Source organism: Vigna angularis, chromosome 7 (genome assembly GCF_016808095.1).
Source record: "Vigna angularis cultivar LongXiaoDou No.4 chromosome 7, ASM1680809v1, whole genome shotgun sequence".
NCBI classification, from domain to species: domain Eukaryota; kingdom Viridiplantae; phylum Streptophyta; class Magnoliopsida; order Fabales; family Fabaceae; genus Vigna; species Vigna angularis.
The window spans coordinates 7,783,352-7,803,255 of record NC_068976.1 but is presented as its reverse complement, the minus strand read 5'-3'; the positions used below and the strand labels follow the sequence as shown (position 1 = coordinate 7,803,255).

General features: G+C 33.8%; 1 protein-coding gene across 1 annotated transcript; it reads left to right on the top strand.

Annotated features, from left to right (window-relative positions):
• The first annotated feature begins 158 nt into the window (after positions 1–158).
• On the top strand, positions 159–15,102 carry LOC108320264 (LEAF RUST 10 DISEASE-RESISTANCE LOCUS RECEPTOR-LIKE PROTEIN KINASE-like 2.1). The gene is made up of 4 exons (XM_052880259.1): positions 159–936; positions 2,653–2,685; positions 12,949–12,972; positions 13,715–15,102. Exons 1-4 carry the CDS (start codon positions 198–200, stop codon positions 14,974–14,976), a joined length of 2,058 nt encoding a protein of 685 aa, XP_052736219.1. The 5' UTR covers positions 159–197; the 3' UTR covers positions 14,977–15,102.
• The last annotated feature ends 4,802 nt before the right edge of the window (positions 15,103–19,904 follow it).

Here is a 19,904-nt window from a genome sequence, read left to right as displayed (position 1 = left end):
GATGAGTATTTCTTCTCCCGATGGATACACACACTCCGAGCATCTCTTGATGGTTGACCAATTCCATATTTTAAATATTGAATATTTATTTAAGTATTACAATATTTTTATTATTTAACCTGAAACTTTGTGAAACTGGCTTTAAATATGAGCTTGGATCGGACCGTAGAATTGTTGGAACAGAAGAGATATTAGGCATGAGGATGTGGAGAGAGAGATCATTGATAGTTTTGGTGTTTCTACTCCACCAAATTGATGGAGGAGATGGTTGCTCCCCCTCTTCCTGTGGCAAAATCACCAACATATCTTATCCATTCCGATTGAAAGGAGACCCAAAAGTGTGCGGTCGGTATGAGTTATCTTGTGAAAACAATATAACGGTGTTATCTCTGTTCTCTGGAACATTTCGTGTGGAGGCTATCAACTACAATAATTTCACAATCCGAGTGGCGGATCCTGGACTTCAACCCACAAACTGCTCCCTTCCTCGCTATTTCTTGTCTCCCACCAATTTCACTTATTTTGACTACGCCTTGAGTCCCCCCTACCTTGGTTGGTACCGTGATTGGCCTGATGATAGTGATAAGCTTTTGTACGAGTATATAGTGTTTTTGGATTGTAGTGATGGAGTGAGTGGGAACAGTAAGTATGTGGATACTGGTGGATGCGTGAATTGGGAGTCCAAGGGTTACATGTACGCTTTTGCTGGTGACCTATCAGCAGAGGACTTAGAAGTTGGTTGTGAAGTAAAGCTGGTTGCTCCCACATCTTGGTGGGGTTTGGACACAAATAATTATTCCTATGCCATCATACACAAAGCGCTACTTTATGGATTTCAGCTTTCATGGATTCGTCTCGCCTGTCATGATCGTTGTGCATATTATTTCGACTGCCATTTCCATTCTTCCAGCCTCACGCTTCAATGCCGGAATCAAGGTATGACGTAAAGGCTTTCTGGTTTTAGTTTTAATTAAATTTCAAATTTCGCATAATTTAAATATTCAATTTTTTTTATTTCAGTCTGTATTAAAAACAACAGTTTTTTTTTTTTTAAAATTATATCTTTTAATTGAGTTGATGTAGTTTAATTATTCTATTAACTAAATGACTTAATTGTTATATTAATTTCTTATTTTGTTTATTTGTTTCTATTTATTAGAAAATATGTGAGTTTCTTTTAATAAAATATGATTAGTGATTTTTGTTATTTTTACTAAAATCATTTTAATTAATAGTAGAGACAATAACAGTAACTTAGTCTTTAGAAATGATGACATAAAAATTATTAAAAGTATAACGATTAGATATCAATACAAACAATATATTTTTTGCTATTTTCTTTTTATGTACACTATTATTTAAAATTTTACATTTTTTCACATAACAACATAATTAAGCCAAATGATAGAACAATATAAAAGTCATGTCATTAGTTAATAGAAAATATTAAATGACAAAAGGTTCTATTAAATGACAAAATATTAATTAATTTCTGTAATTATCTTTATAATTTTAACAATAATGATATAATCTTTAATAATTAATAAATAATTCTTTTGTACTTGTTCTTTTATAAATTTTATTATAATTTTACCTTAATGTTCTGGAAGCTGTTCTTCACTATTAATTATTACAATAACTAAACTTTTAATTGTGTAAGTGTTTATTATAGTAAGAAAAGTACATGCCCTAGAAAATTTATTTTGGTATACACAAAAGTCCCTATTATAATAACGTTTTGGATTCAAAATTTCAAACTTTATAACAATAATCTTTCTCCAATCTATAATAATTTTACATCAACAAGTGTCTTTATAATTAATTTGGTATTTTATGTTAAAAGAAATTAATATTTTTCTTTCGTTAACCACTTACTAAAGGAAACTTTTGAGATGAAAATTAAGAAAATGATTATACTTTTATAGAAATATGAAATTTTGAGTATTTCAAATTTTTCGGGAGGGTTGCCTCGGTATAAATAAATTGACACCCTAATACACCATGAATTATGAGTTATAAGTTTATATTTTTTTTTCATATAATAGGTTTCATCTTTCATATTTGTATAGTTTTTTTAAAAAAATTCATTTGTTTGTTGGTCTTTCATGCTTATTAATTCTTTTATTTCTTTTTAATACGTTTTTCTGTGTCAACAAATGATAGACATGTTTTGAACTGTCAATTTAATTGAGATCTCAAATGTCTAGCATGAGCTTTAAAAAAATGCCAGTATTTATTCAATTAACTCCGTATATAAATTAGGTTAGATACTGATTATCACTAAAAACCGTTTTTTATCTATTATAACATGTTTTGACTGCTTTAAAAACTAGATTTTGACACTTTCTAAAACTAAGTTTCAAAAGTGTATAATTATAGTCATAGATTTCCATTCCACATTATCCATAAAGAGTCACTCTATTAATTAAATGTTTTTTTAAAACAAAAATTAATTTATTAGTTTTTTTTTTTTTACTTCTGTATTTTACCTTCATTATGCATGACCTCATGTAAAACATTTTTTTGTTGTTCAAAAAGAAATAAAAGCATTTAGACATCTTTGAACATTACCTTTCTGAAATTATGTATGCTGTCTTCCTCAGCGTTGTGATTATCTGATACTGATACTCTCTTCCTTTTTTGGATAAACAGCGTGGTGGGTTCGGCCGGTGGAACTTTTAATAGGTAAGAATTCTACCTATTTGGATTACCTCTATTTGAATTGGTACGTAATACTAGCAACTAATTTTGATTTTATAACTATCAGATTAGCTAATTTTTTTTTTCATGTTTAAAATTATATCTCTTAATTTAAATATTGATTTTCTTTATGTTTGTCTTCTAGATTAATATTCTTTCCCCTGCATTTCGAAAAGGTTATTTTCCTCTCTGTCAAATGTGACTTATACTGTGTTTTCTGAAGATTTATAAAATATGAATTTTAATGATTTTTAATCAAAAATTTAAATTTGTATTCTAGATATAAAATATTATTTGTGGAGATTTGTAATAATAGTCATAATTGAGAACAATGATTCAAAAGATAATAATTTACAAAAAAAAACGTAATAGAATTTCTAATAAAAGATACAAGACATAATAATAGAAATGCAAAAATATGATAATACTATAAAAACTAAATTATCTTTATTTAATTTATATATATATATATATATATATAACATTATCCTAAAATTCACGAAGAATTAGTACAGAATCTTAATATCAGTCAAAAGTAAAAGTGTTCAATCGAATGAATTGTTGTAAATAAAGCAACAGTTTGAGAAGATGAAAAGATGACAAACAAATGTAAAGGTACCGATGAATGAAACAATTAATTTTAATGTGTTGTGTGCTTATAAAAATTGAGTTATTAGTAATTTGAATAACACTTATTATTTCAATACATTAGAGTTGACGTCAATACATCAGAGATGACCTAAAAGAGAGAAACATAATGTAAAAAAAAAAAAGCCAATGCAACCAAACTATCTCATTAAAGTTTAGAATCATTACATAATATTCAATTTAATTTTATTAATAGACAATAGCTTGTATTTTGCTCTTCAATGAGATAAGATAATCTACTAGAAAATTGTAAAAATATAAAATAAAAATATTTAGTAGACTTATGATTAGAATGACATTAGGATAACCACTAACACGATCAACATTAGAACAAGCACACAATTCGAAGAAAGATTATGAAAGCAAGAGAAGACTCCGAAACTAGAATACAAAGATATGTAAATGCAGAGAACGATTGTCCAAAATGAACTATGATGGAAGAAACAACATATTGACTCAACATGTACAGCATAAAAAATATCACCAACAATAATAGTTAGATATACTAGATTGAAAACAATATAGTAAGATACACAGTGTGATTAAATAGAGGGACATCATTAGAAGACATATATTTAATATTAAGCTCAATAAGGGAATTGAGAGAGAAGATACTTATGAAACTTCAATCCCAAGATAATAATGAAGATGACTCAAATTCTTCGTTTCAAACTATTCTTTTTATCTGCTATTTTAACTACAATTTGATGGGATATCATATGCAATTATTTTCATGTCATCAATCAATATATAAAGAGAGAATAATAAACAATGAAAAATAGTCTTATCACCAAAAACGTTTTTTTTTATGTCCATCTAACAAATACCTTGTTAACGAATATAGACAACAATAATAAGAGTATGAATGGTTGCCATCATAACCATTAGGACAAAAGGTTTTTTCATAATTTTGAATATATTATTTAGTGACTAAATGAGCTTTGTAATTCTCAACAAATCCATTCAACTTTGATTTTATTTTGTTGACCTATCAAGAGCGAATGACTTGTTTTCCTAGGAAGAAATATCAAGTTCCGAATAGCAACCTTATATAAAAGTGAAAGTTCCTATTTGATAACTTGTTGCTAAAGTGGATTGAGGACAACCTCTTACGGGCTTGGACAAACTATGAATTATGGTTAAAAAGGAATCAAAAGGAAAAAAAAATAAAAGGAACAAGCAACATTTGGTGGACTAAAAACACATGGAAGATATCGAGGACAAGGACAATCAACAATCAGAAGATGTGCTTGAGAAGCCATGGAACATCTTTAATTGTAGTAGTAGAATATCATCCATAATTCTCAATTTTAATACAACAACATCATCATCACTTTTGGAAAAATGGATCAATATAAATCAGATCAAACTTTGTAAAATTGTGGGAGTTAGAAGGAAGTGAATAGAATGGAATGTACTAAAATAAATCAACATAACAAGAAGCATAGAGTTTGTGATTGGTAGGATCATAGCTACTATAATCTTTTTGACCATCTCAATAACTAAGAAAAATACATATTATAGAATGAGATGAAAACTTATAGTGTTTTACTTGTGGACGAGAAACAAAACAAGTAGAACCAAAACCTGTCAAGGAAGAGTAATCAAAAATATAACCATAGAACTTTTGAAAGAGAGACATATTACATGAACAACAATAAGAATAACTTCATTCCATATTTCATTGAGAATTCAAGCATACAATAGAAAAGAATGAGTAGATTCAAGATTGTGGTGATGTATTCTTTCAGCAACTTCATTCTATTAAGGAGTATATATAGTATAAAATGTTATGAAATAATTAACAAAATTTTGTACTCACCATCTATTTAATCACATAAATAAAACATTTAATAGTAACATTATGTGTAGTTTTAAGCATAATATAAAATATAAGATATACACACAAAAAAAAACTCATAATAATGTTTCGTAAATTAAATCCAATAATAATAAGTGTACTAGCAGGGACCGGACGCCGTACGGAAGGACATCCACGTCATCGGACCGACCGCCCATATTACCATACGGGACCCGGAAAACTACCCTTTTTACTCACTAATGGAGAGCGGTTACGTGTTGATGGGAGGACGCCCATGTGCCTGAACGGGCAGACGCCCATGTGCCCGTAATTACTCACTATTGTGAAAGGTTATGCATGGCAGGGTGGACACCCGTCCGCCCATACTTAAGACTCACCCGAAGTCGGCCGCCCAGGCCGTGTACCTGTCAGGACCGGCCGACCTTGAGGATTAGACCCGAGGGCGGCCGGTCGCGTTATTAATCATCTGAGTTTAAGGTAAGTAGGGTTCAAAAGCTATTGGGCTGAATTGGGTTGTGATTAACTTTTCACTAATCCCAAGCCCATAGCGAAAACTATAAATACAGATCCAGGGTGAGTGGTAGATAGGTTGCATTTATTGCACATTCATTACTGTTTGAGAAAAACGCCTTAGCTCTCAACTGACTTTGGCATCGGAGAATCTTTTGCAAGTCTCCCACCGGCGAACTGAGAAGTGAACACAGAAGATTCGACGTACGGAAGACGAGAAGAGAGTGACGTGGAAACGTGGGACCAGCACTGCCCCAATACCATACCGAACGCCTTTTGTCCACAATCCTAAAGACTAAGGCATTCGACCAAATAGCGGGCGGAAATCCGGCGGGGGAGGGCATTGATGGTGCGCACGACCTCTAAGTCGGATGGACTCAATGCTCCCACAGAGAACGCCTTTATGTTACGAGGCTCCCTCGTCCAGTAAAAAAGGAACAACGGGTTCCCTTCGCCATCATGAAATTCATGGCGGCCGGCGACGTCGATGATTACTTTGAAATAATGATTTTTGAAGTTCTTGAATGAATCCGCGAAAGGACGAAAAAGTGCTCTCTCTCGAACAGAGGTGAAGGACACCCAACCTCCGGTGGGAGGCGGACGGACTTCAAAATAATGAAAGAAGACAGGAATTGTGGGAGTCACGCCCACAGCTAAGCACATAGCCAAGAATGCTTGCACGACCGCTCATGAATTAGGATGCACTTGCACTAGAGCCACGTTAACCTCCTGGAGGACGGCCATTTGGAACTTGGTAAAAGGCACCCAGGTGAAGAGATGAGTAAAGAAATTCACGTACACGTAGAAGAAATCGTCCGGGCTCGACCTCTTCTCGTAGAAAACCCTTTCATTTCTCATACTAACTCCCGCTCGGATTAGTCTTGAGTGTTCTATATCCCAAACAATGTGTGTGCGGTTGACCCTCCACTCCAGATCCTTGCGGGAGCCATACGCAGAAGCATACAGACCAGGGACGTAAGGAGCCCAGTCAGATACCACTATCCCATAACCGTCCGGCTCGAAAGGAGAACCCTCTACCCGGACGCCGCCTTGAAGCAAGAAGAAAGGCACGCCGTGGAATATCCGATCGCCCGCCGTGTTCGACGCCTCCGGATCCGGCCCCGAAGACTCAACAGCCTCATCCAGGAAGCGAGAAGAGACCGAACTTGGAGAATCGCCGCCAACCCTTGCCGACCCCCCCCCCCCCCCCCCGGACTCTGCCCGACGACTCAGAACCAGACTCAGTATGGACAACGGCCATTTATTACCTAAGGAAAAAAGAATTTCAAATCTTGAATAAAACGGAGAGAAGTGAAAATGACACCGTTCCCACACGCTATTTATAGGAAATTTAAGTGACCGTTGAAGGCATCTGCGCCGTCCAGATCCAACGCAACCAACGCCCCATGTGAAGGTGCTTCCCCTTCCGCCAGTATGGATGCGCCACGTGTTTTCCCGCCGAAAGTCCAAACTCAAAAGCCCACCAGATCCGGCCCAATTACGGACCGCTAGCCCACGCCGTGCAACCCTCGAAGTCCTACGTGCACTAGGGCTTGGGGGGCTTGTGTACCAGCAGGGACCGGACGCCGTACGGAAGGACATCCACGTCATCGGACCGACCGCCCATATTACCATACGGGACCCGGAAAACTACCCTTTTTACTCACTGATGGAGAGGGGTTACGTGTTGACGGGAGGACGCCCATGTGCCTGAACGGGCGGACGCCCATGTGCCCGTAATTACTCACTGTTGTGAAAGGTTATGCATGGCAGGGTGGATACCCGTTCGCCCATACTTAAGACTCACCCGAAGCCGGCCGCCCAGGCCGTGTACCCGTCAGGACCGGCCGGCCTTGAGGATTAGACCCGAGGGCGGCCGGTCGCGTTATTAATCATCTGAGTTTAAGGTAAGTAGGGTTCAAAAGCTATTGGGCTGAATTGGGCCGTGATTAACTTTTCACTAATCCCAAGCCCATAGCGAAAACTATAAATACAGATCCAGGGTGAGTGGTAGATAGGTTGCATTTATTGCACATTCATTACTGTCTGAGAAAAACGCCTTAGCTCTCAACTGACTTTGGAATCGGAGAATCTTTTGCAGGTCTCCCACCAGCGAACTGAGAAGTGAGCACAGAAGATTCGACGTACGGAAGACGAGAAGAGAGTGACGTGGAAACATGGGATCAGCACTGCCCCTCACATCCGAAACAATAAGTATTGCACACCCTTTGATAGGAACCAATGATGATGAATCATATATATCATAATGAATCAAGTCAAAAGGTGTGTAAAAGGTAGAAACATTATTGGTAAAAGGTAAAACGATAATTTTGACAAGTTTATAACCATAATATTAAAAATTATCACTAATTTGTAACTTACCTAAAACTCTAGTGGAAACTAAGTAATTTAACTAGGATAAAATAACATGATAAAGGCGAGAATGCTATAAATAGAAGCTAGAAGATAAATGAATAGTAGATGTTGGATTATTCATCCCATCTAACATATAAATAGAAGTTGAATTGTATATTAGATCCACTTGCATTTAGATAGAGTAAAGAACCAATTAACCCTCTAAACTTAGTTGCATTAATTGATTGTCCAACTTCGCTTAAGTCCATGTAGCAATTAGTGGCTATTGGAGTGGCAACTGCCTTGCAATACTAAAAACAATATTTTAACGGCCTCAAAAATGTTTCATGTTCTAGTTGTTTAACTAGCACCAAGAAGTAAGTCAATTCACCCATCATGGACATCTAAATTTCACCTTGCATAGCTGAAACAAAATCCTCACACAAGGAATTGTTATTAGAGCCAAAGATTATGTCATTAACCTACACTTAAACAAGTATAACATCTTTTTCATGTTTTCTAATGAAGAGTATTTTATCAATAGCACCTCTAATATACCATTTTAATAATAGAAATTGCTTAGCCTCTCATACCACTGAGTGGTGCTTGTTTTAAACCATACAAGACCTTTTTCAATTTGAAATCACAATTAGGTTAAAGATGATCTTCAAAACCAGGTGATTGTGATACAAATATTTCTTTTAAGAAACCTTTCAAATATGCACTTTTAACATCCATTTGGAACAATTTGAAACTACACATATAAGCATATGCTAATAACAATCTAACAACTTCTAGCCTAGCAACAAGTGCATGTGTTTCATCAAAATCAATTCCTTCATCTTGATTATAGTCTTTTGCAACTAGTATAGCCTTGTTCCTAACAATATTACCATCTTCGTCCATTTTATTTCTAAATACCCATTTGGTGCCAATCACATTCATATAATTACTTGTAGGAATTAGACACCACACATAATTTCTAGTAAACTAATTAAGTTCATCTTGCATAGGAACAATCCAACTATTATCATTCAATGCATCATTAACAATTTTAGTTTCAACGTGTAATACAAAGGCATCATGTTCACAAAAATTATTAAGCTCGAGTCTAGTATAAACTCCCTTATCAATTTCACCAATGATAGTCCTTTAAGATTTTTCCAATCCTTAGGCAAGCTGTGTGAACAAGAGTTTCAGTTATTGGTTCATGGCTACAAGATGGTTCAACTTTAACTTCAATTCTCTTTTTCTAAAAAACTTGATCTTGCAATTTTAGATTCATCAAATACAATATGCAGAGATTCCTCAACAATCATGAGTCTTTTATTGTATACCTTAGACGCATGACTATTTGAAACATAACCAAGAAAGATTCCTTCATCATCTTTTGCATCAAACTTGCCAAATTTTTCTTTGTCATTGTTTATAATAAAACATATACAACAAATTTTTTTTTTAGAGGAGTTATGATAGGCCTTCTTCCTTTATAAACCTCATAAGGGGTTTTCTTTAAAATAGGCTTAATCAACAAATTGTTTAAAACATACTAGTTGTGTTGAAAACATCAACCCAATAGTATTTTGGCAATAAAGGTTCATTCAATATGGTTCTAGCTAGTTCTTCTAGTGATCTATTATTTCTCTCAACCACACCATTTTGTTGAGGAGTTCTAGGAGCAGAAAAATTGTGTTGTATACCTGTCAGAGCGGTGCAGCGAAATGATTGCGTGTTTGGACAAAAAACAAGATGTCGAGGTGAATTGATTTCTTGTGCTTTGAAAAATAATTTTCTTCTCTCTTTATAAAATTTACTTAACAAATAATATAAACAACAATAAAGAGTGTAGGGAAACAAAGATTTGCACAAGGAATTTTATATTGGTTCATATCACAAGGATCCTACATCCAGTTCCTAACCCCAAACAAAGATTAACTATCCATTAACATAAAACCAATAAACCCTTAAAATCACAAAAAAAAAAACAAGTTTAAGGGTTTAGAAACACCTCTCTTGTTACCCCAAGAGATGATACTCTCTTCCCCTAAAAATCATAAGGGATAAACACCTCCTCTGAATGTTTGATGAAGAATGAACACTTCCTTTGAATCTTCACAAAGGATGACAAGCTTCACTCAGCAACAACAACAACACTCAATCACAATCCTGGTGAAAGTTCTCGCTCTATACCAACACCAAGTTCTCAAAGTCAAAGCACAAGGGTTACACAAACCCTATGTCACATTTCACTCAATTTAACAAGTGTAGTTGTGTGTTAGAATGAGAGTCTAAAACATCTTTATAAAGACCACACTCAAGGACACCTCCAAAAATCTATTGTTAGCTTTCTCTCATGTGATAATCGATTATCGAAATAAGATAATCGATTATGCATTTAATGAATTCACAACAGTAAAAAACATGCTAAAAAACTCCAATAGCTAGTCGTGATAATCGATTATGGTAAGTCGTAATCGATTATGGATAATCGATTATCATTCTCTGGTAATCGATTATTCTAGAGCCTAAACTAAAGTTTTTAGAAAAATTTAAAAACCTATTTATGATAATCGATTATCTTAAGTAGCTAATCGATTATTGCAGAGCTTTTTGACTAAAAAGCGAATATTAAAGCATAAATTATAAGGAATCAAAAAAAACATTAGGTCCTATACAAAAACTTCTTATTACAAAATCTTTAGCACATAAAATAAGTCTTCATGAAGGTCTTCTTATAATGTGAGTTCTTGAGACTTGATTTGGAATCATCAAAACTTCAATGCTTCCTCTTTTTGCTAACAATCTCCCCACTTTTTATGATGATGAAATACTCCTTTGGTTTAAAGTCTTTTGTAACCTATATTCATAATTTGTACTCATACACAACTTAAGGAAGAAAGCATTAGCAGAAAAGAGATAAACATTTTAAAGCTTTTAAACAAAATATTTCTTCTCCTTTTTTCATCCTTAACAAAAAGTTGTATAAGAAGACACTTCCCCTAAAAGAATACTCCCCTTAATATAAGCCATAAACAAATAAAGGAACATAACGAATTGCATTAAAGGGAAAAAGGGAGTATATTACAAAACAAATAAGTAAAATTATATTAAGATTCACCCATAATAGTCAAACAATGCAAGGGTAAACTAGCTAAATAAAACATAAGATAAAGACACCATCATAAGATTCACCCATAATAGTCAAACTATCAATTTTAGTTCATTGATCTACAAAATCATCCCATAATCAACTATCACATTACTCAAGGAAATCAACACATTATCTCAAACTGAGTATCCAATCAACAACCACATCTTGGCACATAAAAATATAATGATAAGTGTCACCCCCACCACTCTATTCAAGACCTTCACTGAGCAAGTACACATTATCATACCTATATATAGTGTCACTTTCCACCATTCTTGCAAGAGCTTCACCGGACAAGTACATATTGTCATTCCCCACCACTCTTCTAGGGAGCTTCTCCAAGGAAGTACACGATGCACCTCTCACCACTTTATTCAAGAGTTTTACTGAGCAAATGAAGTGTTATCCTCACCATTGTCCTAGGGAGCTTCATCACGCAAGTACGTGATGTCACTTTCCACCACTCTTACAACGAGCTTCCCTGGGCCAGCGTACATAAATCTCATTCATAACTTGGCTAAGACCCATATTCATCACATATACCAATCCACTAAGATTCTACACAAGAAACTCATCATTCTCAAACATACTTAAACATCAACAATATGACTTAACATAATAAACATATTCATCAAGCAACATGCCCAAAGCATTCAATCCACCACAACTAATGTAACCATATCCACACATGCTCATATATAATAGTTATAGGTAAGTAACAATTCATGAAAGAAAATCATAGGCATTCTAAAAATATAACTCTATCTTGGTAAGATCAACTTCTATTTACATGCATCAATTTAACGATCTGGTTCATCTCTAATTAACGATAAAGTTAACCTTAATCTTAGAAACCCATAAATAACTAAAATAACGTATTAGAATCAGCGTTTCTTGCCCAACTAAAAATTTTGTTGGGAATTCAAGTGTGAGTCTAAGTCTCACATTGGATAGAAATGAGATGGTAGAGCAGTATATAAAGATGAAATACACATTAATCAATTGCCTTAAGGTGTTGGGTAGAGAGTGATATCAATCCCTTATGTGGTTGGGCTTAGATCTTATTAGTGTTTGTGTCTCCCCTGTTAACCTCCTTCTCAAAACTTTAAAATCCCCAAACCCCAAGATCATGTCTAAATCAATCATTCTTGAAACTAAAAAGTAATCATCAACAAATTAACTATTCTAATAACTAGAAATTCAAATTTCCAAAATCGTGCTTTAGTTTTAGCTAGTTTAAAATGTCGAATTTGTCTTTAAAAACTAGATTTAGAAAATTATAAATTTCAGTAAATTGGAAAACCAAAATCACTTTTTTGAATGTAATGAATAAAAAAGGGAGTTAGATTTGAGGGATGTTAGGTTTTAAACTTGCTTTTATTAAGTTTAAAATATTAAGTAAATTCATATTTCAACAGTCATGTAAAACAGTACTACTATAAGTGGTTAACGGTAATATTTGTTCCATCAGCGACATCATGCATATGTTCCTCCTTAAATATATGTATATTTTTTTTTTATCAGCAAATATATGTGTATTCGTATACATTAATTTAATCCAGATAAGTGTATGGATTACTCTGTAACAATTTTAAGCAAAGATTTTACTATAGGATATATAACATAATTCAGAAAATGAGTAAAATACCAAATTGTTCCCTGGATTATTACCGTTTATTTTGACCCTTTATATAAAAGAATATTTTACTTTTGATTTTGTCATTCCATTTATTAACTCAAAGATTATCTTTTTTTTTTGCAGACACTATTTTTGCTATCAGGAATGGTGAGTTCCTCCATTTCTATATAAGTAAAAATGAAAAGAAAAGTTTACTGTCTCTATAACAGGGTTCCGTTCCTCTATTTCTACATGTTATAAATAATAAATATAATGGAACAAGTTTCTTTATAATATATTTATTTGAAAAAATATAAAAAAAAATAATTAAATTACTTAAAAGTTAAAACTAATTTATATATAAACTAAATTGTAGACCTTCTTTTATATAACTTTCTAAAACTTTATTTCTAATTTATAGATAATATGATTTCTTTTTTATCTTTCTATTTTTCTTTTGTAAGAATACATATAAAGAAAATTTTCCAAATATAACTAATATTATTTATACAAACTATTTTTGCCAAAATTGTTATATAATAGTTTCACATTATTATTATTAGTTTTTTATTTTGATGACATCTATGATTTTGATTCCTGAACACTTATAATAACATACTTTTAAAAATAGCAATATGTGTATACGTGGTAAGAGAGTCACTCTTTCTTCTTTGTTTTATTGAGTAATTACGTGAGCAACTATATTTTTTAAACAGATTTAGCGACCTTTTTATTAATATAATAACAATAATAAACGTAAATAAATATAAAAATTTATCGATTTTATTATTATTATTAAATTAATAAAAAAGTTGAAAAGTGGTTATCTTTTAGCTCAATAAAGGTGTCAAGATATTTCTTCTTATTTTTTTTATTACATCCTGATGACATTAGTTATTTTAATTCACAGGATTGCTTACAATACAAAACCAAAATGTTCAAACTTATTTTGATAGAAGTGAATATGGATATACATATGGATATTCATTTGCGTTGGGACATTATGTTATACCATACTTCATAGTTAGATATGTTGTTGGCACGATATTGTTTATTGTTTTTTTGGTATACAAGTGGAGAAGAAGACATTCCTCAGCATATGAAAATATTGAAAATTATTTACAGCAAAATAGTTTGATGCCTATTCGATACTCATACAAGGAGATTAAAAAGATGACCAGAGGTTTCAATGAAAAATTGGGTGAAGGAGGTTATGGTTTTGTATTCAAGGGGAAGTTGCGTAGTGGACCATGTGTTGCTATAAAAGTGTTACGAAAATCAAAAGGTAAAGGAGAAGATTTTATCAACGAAGTTGCAACAATTGGAAGAATACATCACCAAAATGTAGTGCATTTAATTGGATATTGTGCTGAGGGCTCAAAACGTGCCCTTGTTTATGAGTTCATGTCTAATGGATCTCTTGACAAGTTTATATTTTCTAAAGAAGGAAATCTACATTTAACCTATGACACAATACATGATATAGCAATTGGAGTAGCACGTGGAATTTCATATCTACATCATGGATGTGAGATGCAAATTTTGCATTTTGACATTAAACCCCACAACATCCTCCTTGATGAAAAATTCACCCCAAAGATATCTGATTTTGGATTGGCAAAACTATATTCAACAGATAAAAGTGTTGTGACTATGACAGCAACAAGAGGAACAATTGGGTACATGGCTCCAGAGTTGTTTTATAAAAATGTTGGAAGAATATCACATAAGTCTGATGTTTATAGTTTTGGAATGTTTTTGATGGAAATAGCAAACAAGAGGAAAAACCTAAACCTCCATGCAGAGCATTCAAGCCAACTTTACTTTCCCTTGTGGATTTATGATCAACTTGGCAAAGGAAAAAATATAGAAATGGAAGATGTCACCGAGAATGAGAACAAAATTGTAAAAAAGATGATCATAGTTTCACTTTGGTGTATACAATTGAAACCAAATGATCGCCCTTCCATAAATAAAGTAGTGGAAATGCTTGAAGGAGACATTGCAAACCTAAAATTACCTCCAAAGCCTTCTCTGTATCCACATGACACATCGGAAGATGGTGAAAGAATATTCTCTAACCAAACAACATTGTCCCACTTTGTTGGTTCTTCAAGTTTATCCAGTGAAGAAAAGATTGCCTCTAATGTTACCTTAGACGAAAGTATTTGATAGTGTAAATTATTTATTTACATCCAACTATTTGACTTTGAACATTTTTCCTTTGTAATATTTTGTGACTTATTTCTTATTGTTTTATACTTCATATTTTAAATATTATGATTTACCAAATTTAAACATTTGTTCAAAGTTTTCAATCTGTTTATTATATATATATATATATATATATATATATATATATATATAAACCTAACTTAATCGAATATAATAATAAATATGATAAAAAATGAGAAATTAAATTTAGTTAAAATAAATAATTAAACAGATATATTTTCTTGTATGTGTTTCTACTAAATTCTAGAATAATTGAGATTGTGTTGTAAGGTAGGTAACAGTGAAAGATTATATTTGAATGTAACCAAATAATTTAGGAGTCATCAAATCAATAATAATTAGTTACTTTAATTAGATTTATATTAATTTCATTCTAATAATAACGTATTTTAATAAAAACTTTTATGAGCGTGAAATAAAATTAATCATTCAAATTCATTTCATCTCAAATGACATTACTAGAGCTATCACTTTAATTTTTAACCCACGGATCAACCTTGACATTTTTAAGTGTTAAGCTCCAATTTTGTGACCTACAGAGCAAGGGGCTTCTTTAAAACCTCGCCCCCCCCCCCCCCCCCCCCCCCCCCAAGCCCCTTATGAGGTGGGTTGGTAGCCCTTCATCTCCTTTTTTTCAAAACATGAACGAAAAAGTATTCTTCTATGTCACCTGAGCTGAAACGAAACCTAACATTTTCCAATTACCATTGTCTTTCGTTGAGCTCGATAACAATACATAGTGGTTAGGGTGACGACGATAGAGACGACGATGAACGAGTAAAAGGAGAGAATCGTCGAGGTTACCATTTCTTTTAATATTTTATGCAATATTTGCTTTTGTTTATCAGTCGACAACAACAATTCTTTGTTTCACATTGAATTTCTTCATTTTTTAAAAGCACTTCAGCCACTTCTACATAACCCTTTGTCTTGATGCTTGATTTGGTTGATGGGATATGTGGATTGAGTTTACTTATGTTCTGGGTCTGATTTTTATTTTTACGTTTGCAGAGTTATGGTTTCCAGGAGAGCAGGTGTGTTAGTGCACTAGTTTCCAAGGGATTAGAGTTTAATAGGTAAAACCTAGGCTCTTTCACCTAAGGGATTAGGGCTAGAGTGTTTTTGTGGATTGACTTTAATAAATTGATGGAGATGAGATGAGATTGTGTATGCACAAGAGTGAATTAGGTGAAATCTAACCTTAGCAATGTCATTTCATACCATTTCTAGTCTATTCCATTTCTAAGTGTCTTCAAACACTAAAGTCCAACCATGTGTAAATTTATATTTCTTGCACATGCTTGTAAATGGATGTTACGTTCTTGAGTCTATATGAGTTGTTAATCGCATAATTATCTAGTATTACGAGTCTCTTGGGAAAATGATACATGGTCTTACCATGGTTTATTACTTGAAGCAATTCGGTGCACTTGCCGAACTACCCAACAGACAACCACCTATTTGCCAATAGAGAGAAATGCACATTTAGTGAGGATAGTGTTATATTCTTAGGCTTCATAGTCAATAAGCATGGAGTCCGTGTTGATCCCACCAAGGTGAAGGTCATCTAAGAGTGGCCAAATCCCGAAAATGTAGGAGAGGTTAGGAGTTTTCATGAGTTAGCCTCCTTTTATATTAGATTTGTACCTAACTTCTCTCAAGTATAGTATCACCACTCAACGAGTTGGTGAAGAAGGATGTAAAATTTGAGTGGGGAGAGAGACATGAGTTGGCTTTCAAGCAACTAAAAGAAAAGCTCACCAATGCAATTTTTCTAACTCTTCCAAATTTTTCCAAAACATTTGAGATAGAATATGATGCAAGTGGCGTGAATAGGTGAAGTTTTGTTACAAGATGGCCACCTCATTGCCTACTTTAGTGAAAAACTTAATGGTGCTACTTCTAACCATCCCACCTATGATAAAGAGTTGTATGCCTTAGTTAGGTCCCTTCAAAGTTGGGAGCACTATATAGTGATCATGAATCACTCAAGGATTTGAGGAGACAATACAAATTGAACAAAAGGCAAGCAAGATGGATGGAATATCTAGAACAATTCCCCTATGTGATCAAGTACAATAAGGGAAAGTCTAACATTGTGGTGGATGCCTTCTTTAGGGGGCACAATCTCTTTTCCAAACTTGGTTCCCATACTCTAGGATTTGAATACATAGGTCAAATGTATGAACAAGATGATTTCTTTTCATCTGATAACTTTTTGGCAAGTATACCAAATCGTTCCAAGTAATATAGAGTAAGTTCAAAGTATCGTTCTCCCAAGGAACTTGTGCAACACATGACAATTCTTCCTTTTATAACTCAATTAGACATCAAAGTGTACAAAAAACACAAGAAACTCTTTTTGGTATTTTTATCAAACAGTTGGTGTGCAAGGAATTATATTTAAAAGAAACTTTGTTGGAATTGGGTTTCATGAATAAAATGCTAATCCCTTAGTCAATTTAACATACAATTTGCATTAAGTCCGATGTTAAGAATGACCAAGTTATTGAGTCTATCCCTAGATCCCAAATCACTTAGGTGCTCTATCTATGTCCATGTTCAAAGTTACTTTCCGGTAATCAGAAACATTCAAATAACATTATATTTCCATACAATGATAGTAAATTCAAGAAAGAGCATATGAACGAACAACAATATATTGAACAGGAAAAGTACATCACAGTGAGTTCATTACATCCAATTCCAACGAAAGAAAAACTACTCCTAGTCATCTAAACGTACACATTTGAAGCAATCCCTTGCAAAAATGGTGTCTTGATGCCTTGAAGTAGTCTCCGGAAGTTCCTGAGATGTTTTCGTTTCTTTCTTTTGTCCGGAACTTCTGTTCGAAGAAGTTGGTTCTGTCGCTCTGTCACGTCTTTTAAAGCCACTTAAATTCGTTAATTCGCTCAGCGCAAATGTACTGGTGCGCTATGCGAATTGTACTGGTGCGCTATGCGAATTTTCTTAACTGCTGCACTTTAACTGATGTTATTCGCTCAGCGCACATGTATTGGTGCGCTATGCGAATTTACTTCTTCTGGCAGTGCGAATTTTGGCTTTCGCTTTGCGAAAATTGGCTGACAGAGTCTAAATAATACACCATTCCCTGTACAATATTTTACATAACAATCTACTACCTATTACAACTTTTCAATGAGGAACAACATGAATAATTACAAGATTGAGCTCATTTATAAGTATAAAAATAACTCTTTTTCACACTTATCACATCCATTTTTCCATGTTGTAAAAATAAGGTTCAAAGGGGGTTCTATGTGTCCAAAGGGTACCCTTTCAAAGAGGAAAAATTATGTGTGCCTTAAGGATCCCATAGGAAACTCCTCATCAAGGAGTCACATGAGAGAGGTCTTATAGGCCATTTTGGAGTGGATAAGACTCTTAGAATTCTTCAAGAGAGATTTTTTTGGCCACACATGAGAAAAATGTACAAAGACATTGTCATAAATGCATTGCATGTCTATAAGGTAAGGCCAAAACAATGTCCCATGCCTTCTACAACCCCTTGATGAATCATTATTTTCTTCACTACACTTAGTTTATTGTACTAGAATTAATCAGGGAATTGTGCTTAATTGTCCAGTATTTTCACATTTTTCTGAATTGTGCTTAATTTGATCATAAATTCTTATTTTGCTTAACTTGAATTATCTAAGACTAATTATTTACATTATTGAGTGCAAGGAAAATTCTGTAAATATTTTAGGACATTTGGAAAAATATTGATTTACACACTATGCTATCTAGTCGAAGCCGGGCTGCATTAAATTAATCTGTGTGTTGATCCGTGTAAACTTGAGGTGGAATAATTTCTGTTTGGATTGATTAAAAATTAGAAGTGCATGGTTAGAAACATCCACGTAGAAAGGAAAGATCATGTCATTCATTCCTTACAATTTTAGTAGTAAAATTGGCTTGGAACTCACGTACACAACATATGACCAATTGGAATTTAAGTGGGAGTCGCCACTTATTGTTGGATGATTTCTTTTCTTTGGTTTAGGAGGAGAAAATCCGTGCAGCTGGATGGAAGAGAGCCACCTTGGGAACTCACGGTTTTTATGTGGCAAGCACACACCAAAAATCACATGTTGCAAGTTCACGTCCAAGACCTCCAAAATGCAATGCTGAATTCTATTTGGATTGGTATTATGAAGGGAAACCACACGGCCCCATGCAGCTGCCACATAAGGAGAAAAAAAAATTTCAACACATTGAAGGAAAAGAGTTCACGGTTTTATCAAAATAATTTGGAAGACAATATCATACCATTGTCCATGGCCCAAAATTGAGATTAAAGAAAGAATGATAATGCTCCAAAATGGCCTTTCACGTGAAAGGGGAATTAAGAAGCATGGCTTGTTTCTCACGGCCAGCACAAGCATCAACATATGTGGAGATTGGAAGGCATTCACCTTTCATGAAAGAGGGAAGCATGCTCGTAACTAGGTAGGTCCACGGCCTGTTGGAAGCAAGTGGAAATGAAGAGGGAACCAACACGGAAGAATTGGGTGCATTATATTAATAAAAAGATAGGGCTGCCACAATATTATTCTCAAATTAAAAAAGAGCATTATGAGATGGAGGGAGCACGGTGGTTGAAGTCCAAATCTGGAGCAGCACATTTAAATGCTTTTAGACAAAATTCATTTTATTTTGTTTGGATTAAAGAAGCACACACGGATGGAGGCAGCCACCTGCAGCTGGAAGCATGGAGTCCAACACGTCCAGCAGCCACAGTCACGGCTGGTTCTGGAAGCAAAGGCAGCAGCTTGGAGTTGGAACAGCCATCACCTTGGAGTGGAACGTGAATCTTGACTGGGATGTTTGAAGAAATGCAC

Bases quoted from the DNA above. Each gene is read 5' to 3' on its own strand.
- LOC108320264 (XM_052880259.1), top strand. From the start codon at position 198: ATGAGGATGTGGAGAGAGAGATCATTGATAGTTTTGGTGTTTCTACTC. The intron at 937-2,652 runs GTATGACGTAAA...TTGGATAAACAG, and splicing joins GCTTCAATGCCGGAATCAAG to CGTGGTGGGTTCGGCCGGTG. The intron at 2,686-12,948 runs GTAAGAATTCTA...TTTTTTTTGCAG, and splicing joins GCCGGTGGAACTTTTAATAG to ACACTATTTTTGCTATCAGG.